Source organism: Pan paniscus, chromosome 2 (assembly GCF_029289425.2).
Source record: "Pan paniscus chromosome 2, NHGRI_mPanPan1-v2.0_pri, whole genome shotgun sequence".
NCBI classification, from domain to species: domain Eukaryota; kingdom Metazoa; phylum Chordata; class Mammalia; order Primates; family Hominidae; genus Pan; species Pan paniscus.
In genome coordinates, this window is record NC_085926.1 from 140,209,793 (window position 1) to 140,225,635 (window position 15,843).

At 37.1% G+C, this 15,843-nt stretch overlaps 1 protein-coding gene across 5 annotated transcripts in view; it reads right to left on the reverse strand.

Annotated features, from left to right (window-relative positions):
* Positions 1-5,269: 5,269 nt before the first annotated feature.
* The window catches only part of XRN1 (5'-3' exoribonuclease 1), a 144,553-nt gene continuing 133,979 nt past the window's right edge, over positions 5,270-15,843 (reverse strand). For 3 of the 5 annotated variants that reach the window (XM_024928323.4, XM_008951916.4, XM_055110579.2), the window contains 3 exons: positions 11,807-11,845; positions 11,269-11,429; positions 5,270-10,472 (listed from right to left, as the gene is read on the reverse strand). In XM_024928323.4, the coding sequence (XP_024784091.3) occupies positions 10,173-10,472; positions 11,269-11,429; positions 11,807-11,845 (500 nt within the window). In that variant the 3' untranslated portion in view covers positions 5,270-10,172. The remainder of the gene's footprint in view (positions 10,473-11,268; positions 11,430-11,806; positions 11,846-15,843) is intronic. The other 2 variants (XM_055110578.2, XM_003826520.5) reach the window with 1 other exon arrangement.

Below are 15,843 nucleotides of genomic sequence, written 5' to 3' on the forward strand. Positions count from 1 at the left end.
ACAAATATTTACAGAACATTCTACCCAACAAACGCAGAATATTCATTCTATTCATCAGTGCATAGAAATTTATCCAAGATAGACCATATGATAGGCCACAAAACAAGCCTCAATAAATTTAAGAAAATTGAATTATATCAAGCACTCTCTCAGGCTACAGTGGAATAAAACTGGAAATAAACTCCAAAAGGAAGTTTCAAAACCATGCAAATACATGGAAATTAAAAAACCTGCTCCTGAATAAGCATTGGGTCAAAAATGAAATCAAGATGGAAATTTAAAAATTCTTCAAACTGAACGACAATAGTGACACAGCCTATCAAAACCTCTGGGATACAACAAAGGTGGTGCTAAGAGGAAAGTTCATAGCCCTAAACTCCTACATCAAAAAGTCTGAAAGAGCACAAACAGACCATCTAAGGTCACACTTCAAGGAACTAGAGAAACAAGAACAAACCAAACCCAAACCCAGTAGGAAAAGGGAAATAATTAAGATCAGATCAGAACTAAATTAAATTGAAACAAACAAACAAAAAAACAAGATAAATGAAACAAAAAGCTGGTTCTTTGAAAAGATAAATAAAACTGATAGACCATTAGCAAGATTAACCAAGAAGAGAGAAAATTCAAATAAGCTCAATTAGAAATGAAATGGGAGATATTACAACTGACATCACAGAAATACAAAGGCTACTATGAACACTTTTGCATGCATAAACTAGAAAACCTAGAGGAGATGGATAAATTCCTGGAAAGTTACAACCCATCTAGCTTAAATCAGGAAGAATTAGATACCCTGAACAGACCAATAACAAGCAGCAAGATTGAAATGGTAATAAAATTACTAACAAAAAAAAGTACGGGACAAGATTCACAGCAGAATTCTACCAGACATTCAAAGGAGAATTGGTACCAATCCTACTGACACTATTCCACAAGACAGAGAAAGAGGGAATCCTCCCTAAATCATTCTATGAAGCAAGTATCACCCTAAACCAAGGACAGGACATAACCAAAAAAGAACAGTATAGACCAATATCCCTGATGAACATAAATGCAAAAATACTAGCTAACCAAATCCAACAATGTATCCAGAAAGATAATCCACCATGATCAAGTGGGTTTCATACCAGGGATGCAGGGATGGTTTAACATATGCAAGTCAATAAATGTGATATACCACATAAATAGAATTAAAAACAAAAAATCACATGATCATCTCAATAGATATGCAGAAAAAGCATTAGACAAAATCCAGCATCGTTTATGATTAAAATTCTCAGAAAAATCAGCATACAAGGGACATACCTCAACATAATACAAGCCATCTATGACAAACCCACAGCCAAAATAATACTGAATGGGAAAAAGCTGAAAGCAGCTGGATGCAGTGGCTCACGCCTGTAATCCCAGCACTTTGGGAGGCCAAGGTAGGCGGATCACGAGGTCAAGAGATCGAGAACATCCTGGCCAACATGGTGAAACCCTGTCTCTACTAAAAATACACACACACAAAAATTAGCTGGACATGGTGGCACACGCCTGTAGTCTCAGGTACTCAGGAGGCTGAGGCAGTTGAAAGTATTCCCTCTGAGAACTGGAATAACTCTCACAACTTCCCTTTAACATAGTACTGGAATTCCTAGCCAGAACAATCAGACAAGAGAAAGAAATAAAGGGCATCCAAATTGGTAAAGAGGAAATCAAACTGTCGCTGTTTGCTGATGATATGATTGTTTACCTAGAAAACCACAAAGACTCCTCCAGAAAGCTTCTAGAACTGATAAAAGAATTCAGCAAAATTTCCAGATACGAAATTAACGTACACAAATCAGTTGCTCTTCTACACAACAACAGCGACCAAGCTGAGAATCAAAATAGCTGCAAAAAAAATAAAATACTTAGGAGTATACCTAACCAAGGAGTTGAAAGACCTCTACAAGGAAAACTACAAAACACTGCTGAAAGAAATCACAGATGACACAAACAAATGGAAACACATCCTATGTTCATGGATGGGTAGAATCATTATTGTGAAAATGACCATACTGCCAAAAGCAATCTACAAATTCAGCACAATCCCCATCAAAATATTACCATCATTCTTCATAGAACTAAAAAAAAACAAAAACAAAAACAAAAAACAAATCTGGAGGCATCACATTGCCTGATTTCAAACTATGGTATAAGGCCATAGTCACCAAAACAGCATGGTACTGGTATAAAAATAGGCACGTAGAACAATGGAACAGAACAAAGAACTCAGAAATAAACCCAAATACTTGCAGCCAACTGATCTTCCATACAGTATCAGGGAACCTGCCCTGATAGTCACATAGGTTCTTTTCTATTTTCCCTAAGCATCGGCCAGGTTGAGAAAAAAAGGGACAGAGTACAAAAGGGAGAAATTTTAAAGCTGGGCATCCAGGGGAGACATCACATGTCGGTAGGTTCCGTGATGCCCCACAAGCCACAAAACCAGCACGTTTTTATTAGGGACTTTCAAAAGCGGAGGGAGTGTACAAACAGCGTGTGGGTCACAAAGGTCACGTACTTCACAAGGTAATAGAATATCACAAGGCAAATGGAGGCAGGGCGAGCACAGGACCACAGGACCGGGGCGAAATTAAAATTGCTAATGAAGTTTCGGGCCCCATTGTCATTGATCACATCTTATCAGGAGACAGGGTTTTGAGAGCAAACGGTCTGACCAAAATTTATTAGGTGGGAATTTCCTCTTCCTAATAAGCCTGGGAGCGCTATGGGAGACTGAGGTTTATTTCATCCCTACAGTTTCGACCATAGAAGACGGCCACACCCAAGGGGGCCATTTATAGACCCACCCTCAGGGGTGCATTCTCTTTCTCAGGGATGTTCCTTGCTAAGAAAAAGAATTCAGCGATATTTTTCCCATTTGCTTTTGAAAGAAGAGAAACATGGCTCTTTTCTGCCTGGCTCACCGGCGGTCAGTTTAAGGTTATCTCTCTTATTCCCTAAACAATTGCTGTTATCCTGTTCTTTTTTCAAGGTGCCCAGATTTCATATTGTTCAAACACACGTTGTACAATTTGTGCAGTTAATGCAATTATCACAGGGTCCTGAGGTGACATACATCCTCCTCAGCTGACAGGATTAAGATATTAAAGTAAAGACAGGCCTAGGAAATCACAAGGGTATTGATTAGGGAAGTGATAAGTGTCCATGAAATCTTCACAATTTGTGTTTAGAGATTGCAGTAAAGATAGGCATAAGAAATTATAAAAGTATTAAATTGGGGAACTAATAAATGTCCATGAAATCTTCACAATCCATGTTCTTCTGCCATGGCTTTAGCCGGTCCCTCTGTTTGGGGTCCCTGACTTCCCGCAACAATAAAGCAAACAAAAACATAAAGTGGTGATAGGACACCCTATTCAACAAATAGTGCTGGGATAATTGGCAAGCCACATGTAGGAGAATGAAACTGGATCCTCGTCTCTCACCTTATGCAAAAATCAACTCAAGATGGATCAAGAATTTAAATCTAAGACCTGAAACTATAAAAATTCTAGAAGATAACATTGGAAAAACCTTCTAGACATTGGTTTAGGCAAGGATTTCATGACCAAGAACCCAAAAGAAAATGCAATAAAAACAAAGATAAATAGCTGGGACATAATTAAACGAACGAGCTTTTGCACAGCAAAAGGAAGTCAGCAGAGTAAACAGGCAACCCACAGAGTGGGAGAAAATCTTCACTATCTATACAATTGACAAAGGACTAATATCCAGAATCTCCAACAAACTCAAACAAATCAGCAAGAAAAAAACAATCCCATCAAAAAGTGGGCTAAGGATACTAATAGAAAATTCTAAAAAGATGATGTACAAATGGCCAACAAAGATATGAAAAAATTCTCAACATCACTAACAATCAGGGAAATGTAACTTAAAACTACAATGCGATACCACCTTACTCCTGCAAGAATGGCCCTAGTTAAAAAAAAAAGAACAAAAAATGATATACGTTGGTGTGGATGTGGTGAACAGGGAACACTTCTACACTGCTGGTGGGAATGTAAACTACTACAGCCACTATGGAAAACAGTGTGGAGATTCCTTAAAGAACTAAATGTAGAACTACTATTTGATCCAGCAATCCCACTATTGGGTATCTACCCAGAGGAAAGGAAGTCATTATATGAAAAAGATACTTGCACATATATTTATAGCATCACAATTCGCAATTGCAAAAACGTGGAACCAGACTGGGTGTGGTAGCTCATGCATGTAATCCCAGCACTTTGGGAGGCTGAGGCAGGTGGATCATCTGAGGTCAGGAGTTCAAGACCAGCCTGGCCAACATTGTGAAACCCTGTCTCTACTAAAAATACAAAAATTAGCTGGGCGTGGTGGCATGTGCCTGTAATCCCAGCTACTGGGGAGGCTGACGCAGGAGAATTGCTTGAACCTGGAAGGCGGAGGTTGCAGTGAGCCGAGATCACGCCATTGTACTCCAGCCTGGGCGATAAGAGCAAAAACTCCATCTCAAAAAACAAACAAACAAAAAAACAAAGTGGAACCAACCCAAATGCCCATCAATCAACAAGTAAAGAAACTGTGGTGTGTGTGTACATATAGACATATGTGTACATATAGACATATGTGTACATATAGACATATATGTACATACACACACACACATAGTGTATAGTGGAATACTACTCAGCTATAAAAAGGAATGAATTAGTGGCATTTGCAGCAACCTGGATGAGAATGGAGACTATTATTCTAAGTGAAGTAACCCAGGAATGAAAAACCAAACATCGTATGTTCTCACTCATAAGTGGGAGCTAAGCTATGAGGATGCAAATGCATAAGAATGACACAATGGATTTTGGGGGTCAGAGGGAAAGTGTGGGAAGGGGGCAAGGGATAAAAGACTACAAATTGTGTGCAGTGTATACTGCTCAGGTGATGGGTGAACCAAAATCTCACAAATCACCACTAAATAACTTATTCATGTAACCAAACACCACCTGTTCCCCAATAACCTATGGAAATAAAAAAAATTAAAAAATTGGCCAGGCATGGTGGCATGTGCCTGTAGTCCCAGGTACTCAGGAGGCTGAGGCAAGAGAATCACTTGAACCTGGGAGGTGAAGGCTGCAGGGAGCCGAGATCTCCAGCCTGGGCGACAGAGCAAGATTCTGTCTCAAAAACAAACAAACAAAAAGACTAATGTTTCTACTTTTGGTATCAGCATAGTAATAAAAGAACAAACAGCTTATAAAATCATTCTCAAGTCTTTAATTAAAATCCATAGAGCATTTAACATGAACAGATGTTTAAACTCTTTCAGTGACTCTCATATTTTAAAATCCTTTGCACAGCATCGTGAGGCTAATTTCATGCTAGAAATCTACGGATAACGTAACACCACAAAAATACATTCGGAGTCCATTCCAATGCAAGTTTAAAACACTTTAATTGGCAGACAATGTAAAGATATTTAAAAACAAAAATTACAAAATGAGCACATAAAAGTCTTCCCTTTTGAATTTTTAATAAAATACTTCTCTGTATAAGATCTAATGAAAAATTCCAGTTACTTATAAAATAGTTGAGAAAAGAAATCAATTAAGATATGTATCTATACATGTATGAATTACACTTTTGTTTAAATGAACAAAATGTTGAACACTTCGATGACAGCACAGCATCTATTACTCACATTAAACTAGATGAAAATACTCAAAGAAGCAGTTGGATACAGGCAAAAGAAAATATGATACTTAAAGCCAAAAGACAAAAAAATCCAAAAAATGAAAACAACCTCCCCATCCCCCACCAAACCCTTAACTGTAAGGGAAAGAAAGGAAGAGAGAACTTAAAGCTAACTATGGACCAAATTCTCATTCTTTTTAATGAGAAACAGCATGAGAATTTGGCTTCAAATTACTAAAACAGCTACAGAAACCTATTTGGCCTGGACAATTTAATAGTATACCAACCGCTGAAACAACCAAGTGCAGTTGGTGTACGGCTGGAGGAAAAAAAAAAGACTTTTTACAGGTTTAACTTTGTAAAAAAATGTATCTTTTGGAAACCATAGTCTCCTTCACAAATTGCACTTGAGATGGCTGAATGCATTGATTGAGCAAGGCATTATTATTTGTTCACTGACACACACACAAAAGCAGCTACAGATAGTTGACATTTTGGACTACTAAAACTATTTTATACATGTTTTTCTTCTTTAAGAAAAGGATCTATGATGTTTGTGAAACTTAACGGCCTGTCTGCTCTGCCATGTTTCTGGAGACTTGATGCTGATTCAACACTATCTCTTACTGTATTGGAGAAGTTTGATGGAAATATGAATAAAGTCAGTCCGAACGACATTAATTTCTGGAATTTTAAGCTTTATCTTGACTAGGAAAGGGAGCTCCTGCAAAACCGATGGTTTCACTGACAAAGCTTACAAAATGTATATACTGAGCACTGACAGTTTGAGTACTATAATTTATCTCTAGAAAAATGACAAATGAACTTTTGCAATTGATTTTTAAAGACAGAGAACGACTTTCACAGCCACTTCTCTACAATAAATTAATTGTCTTCTACAGTAAATACAAAATTTGGAAGCAACATGATACCAAGAAATACAGCAAGCTCATAAGGCTGAGAAATTGTACAGTTGCTTTAAAAAACCGTGCTCTAAATAATGGGAAGAAGCGTGACAGAACTAACTTCAGTGAAGATCTGCACAGCTCTATCTCATATAATGAAGTAAAAATTAGACAACCACTATGAACAGTTATGACTAACACAAATAGAACACATAAATAAAAAGTGAGTAAAAAAGACCCTACAGTTTATCTATTTCCTTGTGCTAGAAAGATACGGTATAGTCCAAAAATGCAGTGACTGGGTATGTCTTATTTAACTGTTTTTCTTCTTCCATCTGCCTCCCCCTCTCTGCCTCCTCTCATTAAAACCAAGAATCTAGCTTAGTTTGGAAGTAGCAGTCTAAAATGAAAGCAGGTACCTGATCATAGAAAGAAACAATAAAAAAACTTGCATCAATAGTTCTTCATTCCTCCACCAATTGGGAAAAAAACCCTTCAATCTTTATTAGTTACCCCTTTGAAAAGCAAGAAAAATCTTAAATTGAAACCAAGGTTCAGTAGAGGTGACTTTAATTTTTTTCTGCAACTACAACTGAGTCTTAGATGTTTAAGACTTTAGTCTACATGATGTTTAAATCAATACATTCAGTCAAATTCTAACTTTGAGGTAATTATTAGGTAATGCAGGAAAATGTGAAAAGGAACGAGACTGGAAGGAGCAATCTTCAAAATTCACTTAAGTTGCTCAAAAAAGAAAAAACTTATTGAATAGAAATATTTAGAAATAATGTTTCAGTTAGGAGACAAAGGCTTAAATAGATTGAAGTGCTCTAGTTATGTGGAAACATAAAGCAATTTGGGGAATCTGTCCTATGCCCTAAACAGTCCACCATTTTCACAAAAAGTCCTCAGAAGATTCAAGTTGAATGAGCATATTTTTAAACTTTGGGGGTGGTCTTAGTCCACCCCATCTCAAAGAGAAAATTTTAAATTTCTTGAAGTCCAACTGCTTTTCAGATATACTCTAAATTCCAGGCCTATCAACAGGTTGTTTCCTCAACATGGGGCAGAAATGGCCTCTGCTTCTTACATCCTCCATAGGGAGGGCACATCTCCCATTGACCTCAGGCCCACATTTAGAATGGGTCTACAGGGGGAAAAGAATAGAGAATGCCTGACCACTATCCAGCTGTTATGGAGCTCTCTCCTATCTTAATCTCTTTTCAGTTTTGACCTTTAGAATAATAATGTTAAAAAAAAAAGTAAGGATAATAAAACTTTTTTCTTTTTTTTGAGACAGAGTCTTGCTCTGCTCTCCAGGCTGGAGTGCAGTGGTGCAATCTTGGCTCACTGCAGACTCTGCCTCCCGGGTTCAAATGATTCTCATGCCTCAGCCTCCCGAGTAGCTGGGACTAAAGGCATGTGCCATCACGCCCAGCTAATTTTTGTATTTTTAGTAGAGACAGGGCTTCATCATGTTGGCCAGGCTTGTCTGGAACTCCGGACCTCATGTGATCCGCCTGCCTTAGCCTCCCGAAGTGCTGGGATTTGAGCCACTGCGCCTGGCTGGAAAATAAAACTCTTTCACTGCCTATCTGTATAGAACTGTCAGCTTGCTGTGTTCAAATATTGGTCAAGTATCCTTATGGGTTTAGTGCACTATGTCTACTGAAATTTCCCTTTGGAGTTTTCAGAAGATGGCAGGTGTTGCTTCTTCTATGCTCTAAAACAGATGTGAGCTGTATGCTATTTATATAACTGTCACACAGGAGTAATGAGTGAGGCAAATTCTCAATACTGGAGTTTGTACAGCTGAGGTGAAACATTTCACACTTTAAAGTAGGAAGAGGTTAATATAACATTACTGTCACAATTTAACTTTTCTTTGTATTACCATAATAGATGTTTCCTTTAAAAACAAAGAGAGAGTTTATGAGGCAATAATTATAAACATTGAGGATTTACTTGAGCCTCATTACTCAAGATCCCACTACAGATAAAGAAACAATGTTGGGAACTGATAAACATCTGAACTTATGAAAATAACAGAAAATAAAATCATGGAAACTTATACGACTATGATAAATGACAGATAATGAATATTTCTCTCTTATACTGAAGGCACTGCTAATACACAAATATCCTGCTAACATTTAAACTCTGAAATCAGCAGTTAGTGAAAGGAGTCCATTTAGTTTAATACCAGCATTTTAAAAAACAAGCAAGACTACTTTAAGAGTCATGGCAGAGTTTCCAATGAGTTACATTAAAATCAGATATAACAAGCTGCTCCATATAAAGATTGTGGTTCCTACTTTTAAAAAAGTATGCTATAACTTACTTCCTTAAAAATATAAGCATATCACAAAAACTAAAGAATAAATATATATATATATAAAAACATAGGCCCTGCTGAGAAATCGTCATAAATTCTAAAATAATTTCAACAGTTACAGCTTGAACCACACATTCACATATGACATGCAAAGAGAGAATCCCAGCATCATTGAACAGTTCAGCATAAAGCTAAAAACATAGAATCAGAATGAAATAGGCAGTAAATAATGTATGTCACAAACTGATGACTGTGCCTCCTATATGGTAGCACACCTTGGAACTTAAACAACAATTAGAATTTCTTCAGTCCCAAGAAGCACTACATACCGACCAACTATGAAGCTCTCATAAAATGTCAGGTAAGCAAATAAAAAGCTATACAAAATAATACAGTTTATTAATTAACATGACTAATATTTCATATTTTATTTTGTTAGAAGATTAATTTGTAATCATTGTACCCTGTAGATTTTGAAACAATTTTACTAGAAATTACTAATGCTGGTTCTTGAGTAACCTAAAAAATTGTATTTACTCAAATTTAGAATGCTATTTATAGTTCTAAGCAGTTAGATGAAATATTCTGATTATTCTAAAGTTGCTTTGGTACAAAATTTAGAATAAAGCAAAACTGGCAGCACCACAACAAATGTGATCCTTTCACAGCAGGTCTAAAGACCCTCAGAGGCAACAAAGCATAAGTTAAAACACACATAAATAAGAGCCATTCTCCTGACAATTTTCTTACATCATTAAAAAGAGAAATAAAATCCACATTCAGTAAGTTACACTGGAGGCCCAAATTTCATGCTCCATGTAATTATTCCTCAATGATAGTGTAAAAAATGCTTATTATTGCTAACTGATGTCTAATTCATAGTTCAGGATGCTTCAATCATGAGGCCAATGATTAGAGTGGTACATTTTAATGTTTAGTCCACTGATACTGTGATATTATTTTAATGCAAGGTTTAATTTAGTTTTTTATTACAGATTTATTGAGGTATAATTGACATACAACAAACTGCACATACTTAAAGTGCACAATTTGATACACAGTCTTTTAAACAGCATGAAAAGTGCCTGATAACTTAAAAATGAAAAAATTTCAATTTACACATATTATTTTAAAATAGTACATTCTAATTTTTATGAGACATAGATATGTATTTATAAAAAGGTAGATGGAAAGAGAAGAAATTAACTTAATTCTAAGAGCCAAATTTACTCAGAAGGTTTAGAAACACCAAAATTAACAGCCAGTTTTCTTGATTTTCTTCTTGAAGAAGAGATTGGTGTTGACTTATGATGAGATATACTATGGCCTTGAGAGGCAGTTTCAACTTGAAAAGATGCAGGTTGAGCAATCGGAGAGGACTTCAAAGAAGCTGATGAGCTCTCCCGTGGACTTACTTTGACAATGTTGGAAGAATCTGGCTGGCTAGTCTGAACTGGAGTGGCTTGAGAACTCTGGGCTTCCTTATTCTCAAAGTTCTTTTTGTTTGCAACCCTTTTTTTAGTAACCTGTTAGGAATAAAAGCATCACTAATTAATAATGTAGGCAAAAAAATAGCTAGTGTTGGAAATTACCATAAACCATGCATGCTGTTAATATTTGTCAATCACAGCTGATCTGTGACTTATAATTGCCAAGTAAGACTTTAGTAATTCAAAGGACTTAGTTACAAACAAAATATTTAAAATTCTTGGGCTGTGTGCAGTGGCTCACAACTGTAATATCAGCACTTTGGGAGGCCGAGGCAGGTGGATCGGTTGAGACCTAGGGTTCGAGACCATGGCAAAACCCCATCTCTACAAAAAAATTACAAAAACTAGACAGGCATGGTGGCACATGCCTGTAGCCTCAGGTACTCGGGAGTCTAAGATGGGAGGATCACTTGAGCCCAGGAAGTCAAGGCTGCAGGGAGTCGAGATTGTGCATGGGCTGCGTTCCAGCCTGGGCTACAGAGTGAGATCCTTCTCCAAAAAAATGCATAATAATAATAATAATAATAATTATAATAATAATAATATTACAATTCTTCATAGGTTATTTTAAAAATATTTGTGATTTTATTTATATTACTGATTTTAATCAATCTGTATTAGAATAGCATATTACTTGGTACAATTATTATTTATTAGAACACAAACTCAGAGAGCAGAGACAGGTCAGACTTGTCAACCATTGCCTTCTTACTACCCACACTAGTACTGAACTTCTAGTTGGCACTGAATAAGTAAACTGAATAAAAAAATGTTTATCAATAGTCTTTCAGCATTAAACAAATAATTATCTTAAAAATATTATTTTTCTTACCTGCAGAGGTATAAACTGATTGTGCACACCCCCTGGTATTCCCCCAGCCATGGGCATGGTCCCAGAATATAAAGTATGATGGAAGGGCTTCCCAGGAACTGGCACCGATGGTCCCCATGGCATTGAGCCAAAGAGATGAGACGATGAAGGCATTATATTAGCTGTTAAAAACCAAGGAAAATTTTTCTTTTAGTAAAATGGTATCATCAAAGCTCTGAAATTTGAGACCTCCTTCTGCTAGCCTTTTTGGGCTTTTTTTTTCCCCTTTGGCAAAAGGCCTACACTTACTTCACCTATAATTACTCTTCCTTACAACATTCAACCTCAGGATCCTTTCCTAGGACTGTGTGGACTATCTACACAAATGAATTTATCATTATACTGGCCTGAAAAGGAGAATACTACTACTAATATCATATGCTGATACAAGTTTTAGGAATATTTGCAATTATATTTATAAAAAAAATAAAAGGGTCATGAAATTGTCCCTTGTGAGAGAAAAGCTTGGGCACAAATAGAGAAATCTTAAGGATCTCACCTGCCCCCAATGCATAGTTGCTTCCATAGTGATCCCAGCCTACAAAAAAACCAAAAAACCTCAAGTCCTGAAATCTCATCACCTTCATATGACAGGTAGAATCTTTCTTTTCTCTATTTTAATATTTGAAGTCAAGGCCTTTTTTCACTTACAGTTTGTTTATTAAAAATGTAATGAACCAATGGGTGCCAAATCTAATTTGTATATCTGAATCACTTGAGGAGTTTGTGAAATACAGATTCCTGGACAGGGCCTCAGACCTAGTAAGCCAGACTCTGAGGGGCCCTGGAGTTTGTATTAAGCTCCATAGGCGATTCTTATGGAGACAGCCTGTACCAGTACAGCATTTGAAAACTACATTAAACAGTGACATTCAAGGCACCAGCACACACCACTGAAGAAGATATGCACTATGTTCAAATATTCTTTTCATAGAGATAAAAAGCAGCCAGACCTGTAAAACAGTATAGCTTAATTAAAGTTCAGCTATTTAAGACATTTTTGGATTAGGAGAGAAGAATCATAATATATTTCAGTGTTATGAAATACACATACACAAATTCTAAGAAGAAGAAAACTTTTAATATGAAAAACACTAATAAGATTCAGAAAATTAGGCGAGGTGCAGTGGCTCATGCCTGTAATCTCAGCACTTTGGGATGCCAGGCATGGCACGTGGCTGTGGTCCCAGCTACTCAGGAGGCTAATGTGTGAGGATTGCTTGAGCCTGGGAGGTGGAGGTTGCAGTGAGCCAAGATCATGTCACTGCACTTTAACTTGGTTGACAGAGTGAGACCTAAGAAAAGTAGAAAATTAGGTCTTGAAACTATCTACGAGCAACTTTGGTGGGAGTCATAATGCTAAGAAGGTCTATTTAAAAGATGCTATGCTAATCTTATACAATGGTCAACTCCGTAATTTCCCCAATAAATCACTGTTACAAATATGAAATACATATTCCTCAACTGGGACATTTTACATCACAAATTTTTTTATACCATAAAATAGAAATTTACAAAATAACTTTAAAATGTTAATCTAATGCTTAAGTTGTTCTCTGCTGATTAACCTCCAAATATCTTGGCATTTATGTATTTACATATTTTAACTGGAATATTTGGAGAACACCTTTATAGGACCAAAAGCATTCCAATTATAACCTTAAAATTATTAGTAGGTATGAATAAACTAATCAACATGAAAAAGGTTAAAATATCAATAATAAATGGGGAAAACAAACATTCCTCTTAAAAATATATGATCATAAGACAATTCTTCTTTAGAGAAGTTTGTGTGCAAACTTTTAGGTACCCTACACATACTAATTACTTAAAATTAATCTATACATAGCTACTGTATTCATTTTTGAATGTGAAGCAGCAGCAGTCAAATTAGATTTTATAAGTTATGGTGATACTATTATATTGAGCTATATAAAAACATCAGATCCATTATGTCATGAAAACTTTATGACTAAAACATTGTTGGCTGGGCACAGTGGCTCATGCCTGTAATCCTGGCACTTTGGGATGCCGAGGCTGGCGGATCCCTTGAGCCCAGAGTTTGAGACCAGCCTGAACAACATGGTGAAACCCTGTCTCTATAAAAAGATACAAAAATTAGCCAGGTGTGGTGGTGCGTGCCATAGTCCCAGCCACTTGGGAGGCAGAGGTAGGAGGATCAACTGAGCCCAAGGAGGTTGAGGCTGCAGTGAGCCCTGATCATGCCACTGCACTCCAGCCTGGGTGACAGAGTGGGACTCTGTCTCAAAAAAAAAAAAAAAAAAAAAAAAAAAAAAATCCAAGTCTGTCGTCTGTTTTTTTTTTTTTTTTTTGAGACCTAGGCTACAGTGCAGTGGCACAATCTTGGCTCACTGCAGCCTCCGCCTCACAGGCTCAACTGATCCTCCTGCCTCAACCTCCTGAATAGCTGGAACTACAGGCACATGGCACCACACTCAGCTTAATTTTTTCCATCTTTTGTAGCAGTAAGGTCTCCCTATGTTGCCTAGGCTGGTCTTGAACTCATGGCTCTAGTGATCCTCTGAGCTCAGCCTCTCAAAGTGCTGGGATTACAGGTATGAGCCACCACACTCAGCTATCTGTTTTCAAAGCCCATGCTTTTGTTACTGTACTGCACTGGCATTCCTTTGACTGTATAAACAATGTTTTGTTTTGGTTTGGTTTGGGCCTTTGGGGGTTTTCTTGAGATAGGCCTTCCAAAGTGCTGGGATTATAAGCATGAGTCAACAAGCCTGGCTCAGACTTGGATTTTGATGCCAGTTCTGCTAGATAGTAACTTATGACCTTAGACAAATTACATTTAAAAAAAAAATCAAAATACTACATATACATTGTACTAAAAAAGATTTTCTTTTTCTTTTTTTTTTTTTTGAGACAGAGTCTAGCTCTGTCACCCAGGCTGGAGTGTAGTGGCACGATTTCAGCTCACTGCAACCTCTGCCTCCTGGGTTCAAGCGATTCTCCTGCCTCAGCCTCCTGAGTAGCTGGGACTACAGGTGTGTGCCATCACATCCAGCTAATTTTCGAATTTTCGTATTTTTAGTAGAGACGGTTTCACCATGTTGGTCAGGCTGGTCTCGAACTCCTGACCTCAAGTGATCCACCCACCTCGGCCTCCCAAACTGCTGGGATTACAAGCATGAGCCACTGCGCCCGGCCTAAAAAAGATTTTCAACAGAAAACAGCAGACATCTGTTCTACTCCAGGTTTAACTGTTTTAGATATTTCCACACTGTTCAATTATTTGCTTATGCTACTTGTTAATAATTTATTAATTTTAGGCATTTTTAGGTCTACTGACTTCCTATTCAGATAGAACAAAATTTAGTTTTTTTGCATTACCCCTCACTACTTACCCTGTACTCCCAATGTAAGTACATTACATCATTTGTTTAAATATACAAGCAGTGTTATCTATTTGTGGTATGTGGCTATGTAAATATTATCACTGCAGAGCCAAGCTGGGTACTCTGATAATGTTTCTTTTCTTGTAAAAAGAGATCCATTATGTATTTTCTTGTAAAACCTTTTGTTTTTACTTGAGTTAGTCATTATCTTCTTTTTTTTTTTTTTTTTTTGAGACAGGTCTCATTCTGTCACCCAGGCTGGGGTGCAGTGGCACGATCACAGCTCACTGCAGCCTTGACCTCCCAGGCTCAAGTTATCCTCCTGCCTCAGCCTCCCAAGTAGCTGGGACTATAGGTGCATGCCACCATGTCTGGCTACCTTTGTATTTTTTGTAGATTAGAGATGGGGTTTTATCATGTTGCCCAGGCTGTTTTGCCACGTTGCCCAGGCTAATAATTATTTTTTAAAAGCTTAGTCTTGCTCATATCAATTCTTTAGGAAAAATATAATAAAAGCTGCTTAGTCTTCTCTATACCCATCCTTAATGTTTTCCCATTGCTCATCTATTAATAACCTTCCTTACTGCCAAGACTTCCCTCTGCCTGTCTAGTTGGGACTAGTCACTTTCTAGACCCACTGAGCAGCTGGCATCCTGGGATTTCCATTCATTGTATAACTATACTACATCTACAATTTGTTATTTTGGTTTCCTAATTTTCTTTTAGTTTTTAAACTACTGCTTTGTTTTGTTGGAGCATGTAATTCAGTAGCTTCTTAAGAAAGGGTAGGCAAGGCATGAAGGCTCACGCTTGTAATCTCAGCATTTTTGAAGGCTGAAGTGGGAGGATTGCTTGAGTCCACGACTTTGAGACCAGCCTGGGCAACATAGTGAGACCTTGTTGCTTAAAAAAAAAAGGGTACATAAGAAATAAATTTGCGTATCTGAAAATATCTTTGTGTCTCCTTTGTATTAGATTCACAGTTTGGCTATACAGAGAAATTAGGATGAAACTCATTCTGCCTCAGGGTTTTGAGTTATTCAATGCTTTCTGGCTTCTAGGCACTGTTCAATAGTGCAGTACCATTCTAATTTTTGATCTTTGTACATATTTCTTCTCTGAATCTCTTAGGACCACCTTTTTATCACTAGTATTCGGAATCTGAAGA